This window comes from Capra hircus, chromosome 12 (genome assembly GCF_001704415.2).
Source record: "Capra hircus breed San Clemente chromosome 12, ASM170441v1, whole genome shotgun sequence".
Taxonomy (NCBI): Eukaryota; Metazoa; Chordata; class Mammalia; order Artiodactyla; family Bovidae; genus Capra; species Capra hircus.
In genome coordinates this window covers 50,269,097-50,282,914 of record NC_030819.1, presented here as the reverse complement: position 1 = coordinate 50,282,914, position 13,818 = coordinate 50,269,097, and the positions used below count along the sequence as shown (strand labels likewise).

At 41.4% G+C, this 13,818-nt stretch overlaps 1 protein-coding gene across 6 annotated transcripts in view; it reads left to right on the top strand.

The window, feature by feature from the left end:
• The window catches only part of CENPJ (centromere protein J), a 44,546-nt gene continuing 35,622 nt past the window's right edge, over positions 4,895–13,818 (top strand). Inside the window, exons 1-3 of one of the 6 annotated variants that reach the window (XM_013968280.2) lie at positions 4,895–5,702; positions 9,296–9,757; positions 10,239–10,362. In XM_013968280.2, the coding sequence (XP_013823734.1) occupies positions 9,314–9,757; positions 10,239–10,362 (568 nt within the window). In that variant the 5' untranslated portion in view covers positions 4,895–5,702; positions 9,296–9,313. Of the gene's footprint in view, positions 5,800–8,873; positions 9,758–10,238; positions 10,363–13,818 lie in introns of those variants that run through there. The other 5 variants (XM_005687578.3, XM_018056521.1, XM_018056519.1 and 2 more) reach the window with 5 other exon arrangements.

Below are 13,818 nucleotides of genomic sequence, written 5' to 3'. Positions count from 1 at the left end.
TTTGTGTCCTCCTACTCTGCCATCTTGATATCCCCTCCCTGGAATCAGTAATCTTATTTCTGAAGGGTAAATGTGCTGCTTTAAAAATGTGTCATAAAACATTTAAAACGCATAGAATGCTGCAAGTTGATCTGAAGCATAAAAACCCATAGAATGTGTCAAGAACCATCAGACAATAATTACAGTAAAGTCTTAATTAACTATCATTGTATTGCTCTGCTGTGATCCCAGCAGATTCAGACTAGAATTCTCTTTATTATCTACTCCACATTATTGCTCGGACATTCTAGAATATAGTGCATGTGATATTCCCTTCATTGTTTAGACTCACAGGTTTCCATGACCTTTTGCTGCAAGCCCAACCCACCAGCACTAGTTCTATCCATATTAAAATGACAAGATTTTTTTTTTTTTAAAGATGTCTTTCTGCATCCAACGTAGTTAGAAATTTTCTTACTGAGGTAACATTCTGGAAATCTGAGCCTTAGGACCTTAGAGAAGAACTCTACTTCCCATGGGTAAAGTGAGCTGTGGCTTTTCTTGCCTTTGCTTAGAGGCTGGGTACTCGTATCTCTCAGGTCCCCCTATCCCTTGCTGGGGTCACCTGTTCTAGCCTGGACAGCATCAGCATGGGAAGCCTCCCATAGCCAGACCTGAAATTCTGTCCTTTCTGGACAGAGCGGTCACTCCTATCATAGCTAGCAAAGAAAATTCCTCAACTCTCCAAAGATTTTTCATGCCCAATTAAAATAGTATTCTTAAAATAGTATTCTTACCAAATGACTTGAGAATTACATATTATTTTTATATCTTGCAGAACCATCTGACATGACCTATCGAGCTGGACTTTGGCAGACAAACTGAGTTCGTCAACAGTTGGAAGTCATAAAATTGAAAGTGCCTTGATGGATTTGTTTATGGTATAGATGTGATGATGGCTTCTTGGGTGAGGACTTCTCTAGACTCATGAAGTTATATGTATTACATATAGCTTTTTGTATGCCAGTCATACTTCAGTCTGGTGGTTTTTAAAAAGTGAAAAAATTTCCTAAATTTTTACCACATGGTAAGTGTCATACTTTTACATATATAAAAATATATGTATTTTTTACTACTTATGTACAGCTGTGTCAAGTCATAGCTGTGGCATGCAAGGCTCTTCCTTGGCACATAGGCTTCTCTCTAGTTAAGGCCCTAAGGGCTTATGTATGTGAGATCTTAGTTTCCTGACAGGGATTGAGCCCACATCCCCTACATTAGAAGGCGAATTCTTAACCAACCATTGGACCACTAGGGAACTCCCTAGACATATTCTTTTGATCTAACATTGTTGATAATTTTATGAAGCAGACACAGTTGTGTCCCGGTTTGCATGAGGGGCTGGTTCCAAGACCCCCATGGATACCAGAATCCCTGAATGCTCAAGTCCCTCATATAAAATATATAGTGTTTGCATGTAACCTACTTAGATCCTCCCTATACTTGAAATCACCTCTATATTACTTATAATACCTAGTACATGTAAATGCTATGTAAATAATTATAGTGTTCAGGCCTACTGTTAGTTGCTCAGTTGTCTGACTCTTTGTGACCTCATGGACTGTAGCCCACCAGGCTCTTCTGTCCATGTAGTAAATAATTGTGGGTGCACAATAAATTCAAGTCTTGCTCTTTAAAATTCATATAATTTTTTTTTCCCCTGCTGTTTTTCCGATCTCTGCTGAGTTGAATCCGCAGACGTGGAACCACAGTTGGGAGGGCCAAGTGTGTTATTATCATCCCCATTTTGCAGATGACAACAGTTTCTGAGAACAGAACTCCTCTAATCCCAGGCTGCCTGACTGCAAAGCATGGGCCATTAGCCATTAGATTACAGTGCCCTCCTGCCTCCAGTGATGACATAAGATTGTATCAGAATGGATAATTTGTGGCTAATATCCCTTGTGGGTTAGCACTTAGTCTGACTTTTCTCTACAGCAAGACTTGATGCAATATTTTTCATTGTATCTGGCAGTTCCTCCCCTCTCCCTCTTCCACCTTGTAATGGATTTTAAGAACCTTTAAGCTTAGTGGGCACCTGGGCTACAGGTGAGCATTTATATAACATTGATTTACTTTGCCAACAAAGGTCCGTCTAGTCAAGGCTATGGTTTTTCCTGTGGTCATGTATGGATGTGAGAGTTGGACTGTGAAGAAAGCTGAGCGCCAAAGAATTGATGCTTTTGAACTGTGGTGTTGGAGAAGACTCTTGAGAGTCCCTTGGACTGCAAGGAGATCCAACCAGTCCATTCTAAAGGAGATCAGTCCTGGGTGTTCTTTGGAAGGAATGATGCTAAAGCTGAAACTCCACTACTTTGGCCACCTCATGTGAAGAGTTGACTCACTGGAAAAGACTCTGATGCTGGGAGGGATTGGGGGCAGGATGAAAAGGGGACGACAGAGGATGAGATGGCTGGATGGCATCACCGACTCCATGGACTTGAGTTTGAGTGAACTCCCGGAGATGGTGATTGACAGGGAGGCCTGGCGTGCTGCAGTTCATGAGGTCACAAGGAGTTGGACACAACGGAGCGACTGAACCGAACTGACTGAAAAGTCAGTTAAGACTTGAATGTAGTAAAAGACTAATTTATTCAACCAATAACCAATGTGGTACTTAGACTGAATTAGAATAAAAATAGAGGAATAAAACATAGGCAAAAAAAGCAGGAAATATTGTGACTATTTTAAAAAGATACACACTTAAAAAAAATAAGACTTTGGGGCAAGCTTTCAAGCCAAAAGACTACAATAAATGAGGATGAGCATTTGGTTCCTTGTGTGGTATCTAGCTGTGTGACTTTGGAAGTCTTGGGCTTTGACTTCTTCATCCATAATTAAAAAAAGAAAAAAAATGAAAACCATGATTTCAGGAAGAAGGACTATTTTTGAAGTAGCTAGCAAAACACTTTTGGGAAGTCCAATTTTTATGAAGTGTCTTTAAAGTAATCTTTTAACAAATATATGTATTTATTTATTTAGCTGCACCAGGTCTTGGTTGCAGTATGTGGATTCTTTTAGTTGTGGCATGTGAGATCTAGTTCCCTGATCAGGGATCAATCTGGGCTCCCTACAGATGGCATGGAGTCTTAGCCATCGGATCACCAGGGAAGTCCCTGTTTTTTTAAAATTATCTTTAACTCAGTGGTAGTGTAATAGGAAAGAACCTTTTCATAGTCTATACAAATTAATCACTAAAAAGATGTTGCCTACCAGCTTCAGAAAGTTCAGTCGCTCAGTTGTGTCTGACTCTGAGCAACCCCAAGGACTGCAGCATGCCAGGCTTCCCTGTCCATCACCAACTCCTTGCTAACCAACTCTTGCTCAAATTCATGTCCATCAAGTCAGTGAAGCCATCCAACCATCTCATCCTCTGTCATACCCTTCTCCTCCTACCTTTTATCATTCTCAGCATCAGGGTCTTTTCCAATGAGTCAGTTATTCACATCAGTTGGCCAAAGTACTGGAGTTTCAGCTTCAGCATCAGTCCTTCCAATGAATATTCAGGACTGACTTCCTTTAGGATGGACTGGTTGACTCTCCTTGCAATCCAAGGGACTCTCTAGAGTCTTCTCCCACCACAGTTCAAAAGCATCAATTCTTTGGTGCTCAGCTTTCTTTATGGCCCAACTCTCACATCCATACATGACTACTGGCAAAAACCATAGCTCTGACTAGATGGTCCTTTGTTGGTAAAGAAATATCTCTGCTTTTTAATTTGCTGTCTACGTTGGTCAGTTTGTCTTCCAAGGAGCAAGCGTGTTTTAATTTCATGGCTGCAGTCACCATCTGCAGTGATTTTGGAGCCCAAGAAAATAAAGTCTGTCACTGTTTCCATTGTTTCCTCATCTATTTGCCATGAAGTGATGGGGCTGGATGCTCTTAGTTTTTTGAACGCCGAGTTTCAAACGAGTTTCTTCACTCTTTCACTTTCATCAAGAGGTTCTTCAGTTCCTCTTTGCTTTCTGCCGTAAGGTTATTATCTGCAGATCTTTGCATCTGCACATCTGAGGTTATTGATATTTCTCCCGGCAATCTTGATTCCAGCTTGTGCTTCATCCAGCCCAGTATTCTGCATGATGTACTCTGCATACAGCCTTGATGTACTCCCTTCCCAACTTGGAACCAGTCCATTGTTCCATGTCCTGTTCTAACTATTGCTTCTTGACCTGCATAGCAGTTTCTCAGCAGGCAGGTAAGGTGGTCAGTCTGGTATTACCATCTCTTGAAGAATTTTCCACAGTTTGCTGTGATCCATACAGTCAAAGGCTTTGGTGTAGTCAATAAAGCAGAAGTAGATGTTTTTCTGGAACTCTCTTGATTTTTCTATGATCCAACAGATTTTGGCAATTTGATCGCTGGTTCCTCTGCCTACCAGCTTAAATTATACATAATGACTCATCTCTGGGAACACTGCCTTCCAGGTAATTGGTATTAAGCTAAAATACCTTTGTTTAGCTAAAGTACCTTTGTTTTTGTATAACTCGTACCAAATATATATTTCCCCCGATTTCAAGCTCCTTGACTAGAAACATCCTGACTAGGCCCACCCCTGAATGACTGCAGGAAAGGAGATATGTTAATTCATTGGAAGGACAGACGCTGAGAAGAACCAGGAGTAGGTGACTTTACCGCCTTGCCCTGCCTCTGGAGGCTTTTACTACAAAAGAAGTCGGAACTCTAACTCTGCCAACATGGTTCTTTAGGGGCCCAAGTATACCATTTTCTTTGTTTTCTGGCTTTTGGAATAAAGTTATCATTCCTTGCCCCATGCAGTTGTTACTGTCTCTCCATTACTGCCCTATCCTGTCGTGCAGGGCCAGCAGTAGGCGCTAGTTTGTTTTCTTATACCGGTTGTTACAAATGACACTTCGTTTGATTTTTTAAAATATTTATAAACAGGCACAAAACCAAAGTTGTGTACGTAATGGTACCTTTCATTGTTGAGTCCGCTTCTACGCAGCACTCTGCGATGGCAATTAAGAAAACAGTTTTCGAGCTTTGCACGCCAGTGTTCAAAATACATAGTTTCAACACTGCGCACACGGCCAATTACGCATTAGGCAGCAAAGACAAGCCATAAAGACAAGCAGTGAATTCATCACGAGGTTGTCTTTGCCATGAAATAGTGTGGCCGACCGTCCTTCCTTCCTTTACTCGGTCCCGCCTGGCAAAGACAACAAAAACCAAAGAAATCTTGGCAAAAAGTCTTCCTCCACCAATCATAACAGCCGCAGCCTCATGTTTCCGGGGACGAGGAGACTCACTTCTCGTGAGAGCGCCAGCGAAGCTTTCAAAGGCCAAGAGAGAAGGTCGATCGGACCCGGAAGTGTTCTGGGGCAACCATCTCCCCGCTGCTTAGCCGCCCACTACTCCGGCCCCCACAGGAATCATCATGCTGTGATCCATGGGGTCGCAAAGAGTCGGAGACGACTGAGCGACTGAATTGAACTGAACTGAACTCCGGCCCCGAGCCCAGGCCTGGGCGGAAGGTGCCTGGCCGCGAGCGCCCACTAACGGGTGTCTTTCGGACTTCCCTGGGAGTTGTAGTTTGCGTGTGTCCGACGGCGCGCTCGCGCAAGCGCAGAGGGGCCGAAGGAACTACACTTTCCAGGAGGCTTTGGGTCCGCGGGCGGAGCGGCGGCGGCAGTGGCGGGTGGTTTGTAAGTGCAGCTGCCCCCGCTCCGGCTCTGGCTTGAGAGGCGTGAGGGGCCTCGGCCTCCGAGCGGGGCTTCTTGTGGGGAGGGACTTAAGGAGCTGGTTAGTTTGCCGTCCTGAATCCAAGCGGGCCGGCGGAGCGCGGAGGGACCGGCTCGGCTGGTGGGGGCGCGCCGTTCGTCGTGGAGGGGCCGTGCGGGGTGCGCTGTTCCGCGGTTATTCAAAGCTGTGGGTTTGAAAGATTTGCTGTGGGTCGGTGGGTTTCAATGACGTGTTCTTTGGGAGACCAGAAATTCACCTCCCTAAGCAACCAATTGGTTTTCAAGACCCAAGGGTGGGTTTGAATTGTTTGCATCTACGTTTTCTGCTTCGCGTTGCAGAGAATTTAACTCCTCCCCCGGTGCTTTAAAGAATGCTTGTGTGGCAGTTTTTGGAGGTCTTAAGGCTGTCTGTTTGTTTCAAACAGATTTTGATAATAGAAAATCCGAGTTCACATGCTGATAGTCCTAGGCATTTTGCTGAGTATGCTCCCTTTACCAAGGCCTTAGTATCAATAATAAATAACAGGTTATGGTGGAAAAACAGTAAATATACTTTCAGGATCATAGTAATGAAATTGAAATGAAGCTGTGGAGGTTTCCTTTATAGGTGGAGGAAAGATGTATTACCCAAAGCGGGGTCTACCTGCTCACTGCTCAAAGCCAATAAAGAGGCAAGTTTTGTGGAAAGAAGACAGGACCTTCCCCACCACCCCCTCCATTAGGCGGATGGAGGCACCTACATGGAGAAACAGCACAGTCAGCTCTGACAGTCATCTTGAAATCCGTCATGACGGTCCTCTGATTGGGGTCATCTTGATGGTTTTAAGTACAGTTAATCTTCAGTTTCAGAGTCGGTTTGTTCACATTTTCTCAAGGCCAGGTCTCAGAATTGTAGCAGCTGTGTCATGGCTAGTGTCTGGTTGGTCATCATGGAGTTAACTTCTTCCAGCTGGTGGGAGTTTTAGTCTCTCCAAGACAGCTCATCCGAATGGCTCGCAATATTGTCACTAACCCGTGACAAGGAACTACAGGGCCTTTGATTTTGCTTAATGACTTAAGCTGCTACTGTTTTGTCCTGTTTGCTTTTCTTTGCTTCTGCTTTTCCTTACTTCTCTGATTAAATTATTCTTTGGCTGAATTTTTTCCACAGAAAACTTGGCAGGCTGAGGATGCCGGGGCAAGGACCACAGGGCCCTGTTCTGTTTCAGATGCAGACGTCTGAGTGCTGCATCACAATGGTGATGCCCTTTGTCAGTGCATCTAGACAAGTCTCGGAGGGAAAATGCACTTGTCAGTCTGGGAGGAAAATTTTCTAGCTTTTTTTTTTTTTTAAATAAAATTTGAGTATAGTTAATTTACAGTGTTGTGTTTCAAGTGAATAGAAAAGTGATTCAATTATACATACATATTTTTCAGGTTGTTTTCCTTTCTAGGTTATTACAAGATAGTGTAGTTCCCTATGCTATACTGTAGATCCTTGTTTACCTGTTTTATATGTAGTCGTGTGTATCTGTTAATCCTCAATTCAGTCGCTCATTCGTGTCGCACTCTTTTTGACCCCATGGACTGCAGCACACCAGGCCTCCCTGTCCATCATCAACTCCCAGAGTATACTCAAACTCATGTCCATTGAGTCAGTGAGGCCATCTAACCATCTCATCCTCTGTTGGCCCCTTCTCCTCCCACCTTCAATCTTTCCCAGCATCAGGATTTTTTTCAAATGAGTCAGTTCTTCTCATCAGGTGGCCAAAGTATTGGAGTTTCAGCTTCAGCACTAGTCCTTCGATGAATATTCAGGACTGACTTCCTTTAGGGTGGACTAGTTGGATCTCCTTGCTGTCCAGGGCACTCTCAAGAGTCTTCTCTAACACCACAGTTCAGAAACATCAATTCTTTGGCACTCAGCTTTCTTTATAGTTCAACTCTCACATCCATATGTGACTACTGGAAAAACCATAGCTTTGACTAGATGTACCTTTGTTGGCAAAGTAGTGTCTTTGCTTTTTAATATGCTGTCTAGGTTGGTCATAACTTTTCTTCCAAGGAGCAAGTGTCTTTCAATTTCATGGCTGCAGTCACCATCTGCAGTGATTTTGGAGCCCCCCAAAATAAAGTCTGTCACTGTTTCCACTGTTTCCCCATCTATTTCCCATGAAGTGATGGGACCAGATGCCATGATTTTAGTTTTCTGAATGTTGAGTTTTAAGCCAACTTTTTCACTCTCCTCTTTCACTTTCATCAACAGGCTCTTTCTGTTAATCCTGAACTTCTATTCTCCTCCTATCTGCTTTGGTAATCATAAGTGTTTTCTATGTCTGTCTGTTTCTGTTTTGTAAATAACTTCATTTGTATCATTTTAAAATATTCCACATATAAATGATATCATTTAATCTCTGGATCCATCTATGTTGCTGCAAATGGCATTATTCCATTCTTTTTTATGACTGAGTAATATTCAATTGTATATATAGACCACATCTGTATCCATTCATCTGTCAATGGACATTTAAGTTGCTTCCATGTCTTGGCTGTTGTGAATGGTGCTGCTGTGAACATTGGGGTGCATGTATCTTTTTGAATTAGAGTTTTCTCTGAATATATGCCCAGGAGTGGGATTGCTCGATCATATGGTAACACTGTTGTTAGTTTATTTAAGGAACCTCCATTCTATTCTCCACAGTTGCTGCAGCAATTTACATTCCCACCAACAGTGTAGGACGGTTCACTCGGTAGGTTATGAACACAAAAACAAAATACCAGTAATAATAAGAGGAATGCCAAAATAGCGATGTCAGAAACCTCTAGGGATACAGATAAGAGACTGCCTCGTGGGCGAGAAGGGAGTTATAGGAAGAGGAGGAAGGGACAACAGGAGACGGTGCCAGATAAAGCCTTGGGGTGGTGGTGACTTGTTCTGGAACTAGGAGGAACACTGCTTCCCTGGTTGGGCAAAGAAGCAGTATTGGACTACAGTCAGAAGCATTGAAAGTGGTTAAAGTGGGTAGTAGTGGATATAGATAGTGACTTGTTTTTCTTTTGGTAATCAAACAACTTAGACGAGCTTTAACTCCCTTAGGTTTTTTGTTGTTGTGTTGTGCTCATTCGTGTCTGGCTCTGTGGCTCCATGGACTCTGGCTTCTCTATCCATGGAATTTCCCAGGCAAATAATGGAGTGGGTTGCCATTTCCTCTTCCAGGGGATTTTCCAGGGATCGAACCCAACTCTCATGCAAAGGCACTTTATTTGCAACTGCGCCACTAGGGAATCCTGCTCCCTTAGTTTTAGGTCTTTTGATTGATCATCACTTGTGTAAATTGATCCATAACTGATTGAATCAGAGGGAACTTTGATTTTTGATCCCCTCAGTGTGGATTTTTTAAGGACATTAAAAAAAATATGTAACTAATTCCTTGATTGCTTTGCTAAAGTCTTTTATATAAGAAATAGTAGATTTTTGTGCTAGGTTGAGATTTGGGTAGAATAGCTTGTTTTCTGTCTTCTCTCTGCAGGTGTTGGAAATTAATAACTGTTCTGTCTTTTACATTATTTAAATACAGTACTGCCATTGGACCAAAATGTTTCTGATGTCAACCTCTTCAGAGTTAAACAGTGGGCAGAACTTCTTAACCCAGTGGATGGCGAATCCTTCTCGGGCTGGGGTCATATTAAATCGTGGATTTCCTATTTTAGAAGCAGAGGAAGAGAAGCCAGCAAATGTGAACTTTTCTACCAGCTTTCCTATTAAAGCTACAAAATTTTCAAATAGTTTAAGCTTTATAAGGGAAGAAGATTCACTTCATGAAGAACAGAAATTGGAGCCTAACAGCCCGTACAAGTTACAGTCAGATAAATCTGAACCACAGAGAGTCTTTCCTTTAACTAAAGAGGGGCCACAGCTAGTGGCACGTCAGGATGTTCCTGGACAATGGGAAGATAGCAAAAATGAGTTTATCACAGATCTTTTGAGTGAATTCAAAGAAGTGCCTTATAAAGACCCACTTGTTAAAAAGCTTGAACAGGTAAAACCAGGTTTGATCTGATATGTATGTGTATGATTGCAGTTATTGCAGGTTTCTGTTTACAATGAAAAGTCATCTGTTCAGGTCTTTGTTTATCTTTTACTTGTAATATCATACTTTGTTTGAGGTGAAACATTAAAACATGATTGATATGTAAAATACAAGTATAGCACTTAATAATATCTTCCTACCTCATTTTGTAAAAACTAATTTAGAAATGACTGATCAAATATTAGTTGATTATAAATGGACTGATACTGATCCTACTTTAAGAATCAAAGGATTCATGTGATTTTTTTTTTTTCTCTTTCTTAGTTGAGAGTTTAGAATTTTAGTGGCAGATTAAGTTACTTTGGGATCCCTCTTTGGAACTCTTTATTAGAGAAGATATGAGAAAGGAGCTGGGAGGGATTAAGATTAATGTTAAGGAGCAGAGGTCCTTAAAGAAATAGTAATTTAAATCAATTTTATGTCTAAAAAGCTGAAAGAAGAGCAACAGAAGAAGCAGGAGCAGCTGAAGAGGCGACAGCTTGAGCAGTTGCAGAGGCTCATGGGTGAGCAGGAGGAGCTACTCGCCTTGGTATCTGGGCAGCAGACACTCCCAGGTATTATTTACTGTGAGGCCTTTGGTCAGTACAGTGGTAGGCAGTTATACACATTTCCTGTCTTAAGTTGACAGATTATTTCTACCATTTCTCTGTCACGTTGCCAACTCCAATTTCAAGCCAGACAGACAACCGTGGAACGGTAGTGGTGTAATATAATACAGATGAGGGATCTGTGCCATTCTGGAACATATGTGCCCTACTTAAAAGCATTGACATTTATTTATACAAAAAATTTTAAAAAGACCCAACAGAATAAAGGGAGAAGGCAATGGCAGCCCACTCCAGTACTCTTGCCTGGAAAATCCCATGGACAGAGGAGCCTGGTAGGCTGCAGTCCATGGGGTCGCTGAGGGTCGGACGTGACTGAGTGACTTCACTTTTCACTTTCATGCATTGGAGAAGGAAGTGGCAACCCACTCCAGTGTTCTTGCCTAGAGAATCCCAGGGACGGGGGAGCCTGATGGGCTGCCGTCTATGGGGTCGCACAGAGTCGGACACGACTGAAGTGACTTAGTAGTAGTAGTAACAGAGTAAAAGATGCAGAGCTGAATTTGACCTGGGCTACTGAGGTACAACCCCTGCCTGATGAATGAAAAACTGAGCTTGGTCATAAAAGTGTGTATGTGTAGAAGCCATTTTGCTCCACTAACGAGCCATACCAGAAATACTTTCTAGGATAGTACAGGACAGCTTTTCTGTTGAATGCTAGATCAGTTAATAGAAACCACGATGTACTAATGGGGATGAGCAAGCAGTTGGAAGTTGATCTGGAGCAGTAGTTTTGAGAGTTCTTTGACCAGATTGCATAGTAACAGAAACATTTAAAATCATGACTCATAATTTCAGAGAAATTTCATGAATCAGTTCTTATTCACATACCTGGCAGGTAGCAAGGACATTTCAAAATGGATTGTGTCCCTCCCATGGTTTGAAAAACAGTGGTCAGGGGCAGTGTGCTTGCTTCTTGGTGCTGCCTTTTAAGAGACACACTTTGCTGATTGAGTGGAACACCTGTTCTGTTGAGAGGCTGTCCTGGATGCAGAGAATACAAAGAAGAAAGATCTTGGTAGGTGTGCATGCAGATGTGGCTGGATGGTACCTTGGGCGTGGTGGTAGCACTGGTGATAAGGGAGGCAGCAAATGAAGAATGGCTCAGGAAATTTGGATGTTTATCTTAGACAATATGGAGAATGTGGTGTGTATGTGGAAATAACTGAGTGGTTCAGGGTTCCTTTATGGAGGACAGAAAAATAATAATCACGATCACTTACATAATAGCCTGTGATAGTTTCCTGGGTAGAAATAGCATATGGTAGAGCAGTAGGGAAGCAGATTTTAAAGTTACTAATGTGAGAACTACCTCCATGGAGTTATGTAACAGTTGTTTTAGGACAGTTCTCAACATTTTTTGGTTTCAGAACCTCATAACACTCTTAAATTATTGAGGACTCCAAAGAGTTTGTATTATTATATGGGCTACAGCTATTGATATTTACTGTGTTAGAGATTAAAACTAAGAAATTTAAAAGCTAATTTCTTTAAAATAATTATGTGCTATAAATAACAAGAAAATTCTTCTTAACAAAAAAATTTTTCTAAAAAATAATTGAGAGGAATGGCATTGTTGATTGTTTTTGAAAATCTCTAACTTTTGGCTTATAGAACTCAGCTGATTCTCATATCTACTTTCACCTCCCATCTCTTCATTTATGTTGTTTTGGTTGATGTATGTGAAAAAAAAATCCAGCCTCACAAGGACATGTGATTGGAAAAAGAAGAAAGCTTTTTCAAATAACGTGGTTATTTCTTTGATATTCCACCAAACTTAACAAGTGGTCATTTCTTAGCTGTTATGCACAGTATGGAATCAATCATATTAATGAACTTTCTGTGCTGTTACATTAAAATACATTAAAGCATCTTGACATTTTGAATGGACTTTTCATCATCCATGCTTTGGTAAAATCATGCATTGGTTATTTGGAAAATAATAGTTCTCTGAGTGAGGTAGGTTCTAAAAATATTGCTATATTTCATTATAAAGTATAAAAATTTATATGTATTAATGCTACCACAGATCTCATCATAAAAGTCTTGAAATATAAAGCTTTCAAGCTCATGGTGATGGACATATTTTCCAACATTCTGATTTTTACTTGAAAGTTCATACTTTATCATTGGCAACAAATACTGTCAGTTTCCTTGAAAAGTCTGGCTCAGTTGTCTCATTTTTGAGAAAATGTTCTGCCAAGTACTGTGGTTTAAATCACCATAGTTCGTCATTCTTTCAAATAGAAATAATCCCTGAAAGATCAATTAGGTGAGCTTATGGCTGAAAAAATTTCACAGCCCATGGCTTAGTTTACAGCAGAAGTGATTTATGCATACTTCTCATCTTGTCCTATAAAATATTCAGAAGACATGAACTCAAGAGTTAAAATTTAACTAAAAAATTAATAATTTTCCTGCTTGCTTTGTCTGGAACATTCTTCGGTAAAGCTGTTGTTAGTTTTCCAGTTGAGAGTGTGGTGGTGAGCACTCTGTTCTGGGTACTGGGTACTGGGTACTGCTGTTCTGCTTTTGAGTGAGGTCCCCAGGAAGCTTGCTGATAGTGCATGTGATCAGGGTACACGTCAGCACAGTGAAAAGGCAGATACTGTTTCAGTAGTTCTGAAGATAGCTTGGACGTTGGTGGATGCCCTGACAGAGTCTTGGAGACTGGGAGTGTACAGACCACACTTTGAGGACTGCTACTTTGGGATTTTGCTCTTCTGTCAGAGATGTCTTTAGGCTGAAGTGGGATGACCATTAGTGAAAAATATTTAGATGGGAGAATATTGTTATTAAAGACGACAGGTTGAATCTGATACTCAGTGAGGACCTACCTGACTTCCAGTTTTATTTGTGGGCTAGGGGAGAAGCAGAGGGTATAAGACATAGGTGGCATGCCTCTTTCATACTTCCCACTATGTCTTATTTTTTTGGCCATGACACATCGCTGGTGGGTCTTAAGTTCCTGGACCAGAAATTGAACCTGCACTTCCTGCAGTGGAAACAGAGTCATAACCACTGAACTGTCAGGGAAGTCCTCTGCATTGTGTCTTTAATTCTAAGTTTAATGGAAATAATCTGGGAAAACAGGAGTAGTAAATTTCAAGGGGCTGGTATAGCAGGCAGTATAGCTAGTATTGACATTTATTCTCTAAGAATTCTGTCTTCGAGATACACAGAAAGGAAATCTGTCTATTGCATGATTTCAAAAGCAGAGACTTAAGAAACAGAACAGGCAGAAAGTATTACAGGAAATTTAGGGACTACAGAAGAGTACAAAACAAAATCACCCATCATTCCACCACCGGAGGTCACCAGCATCTTAATGGGAGCATAAAGAAAAAATGTTTTCAAGTGTTGTAATGCAGAGCAGTTATTGATTGTGAAGGAACAATTCAGATT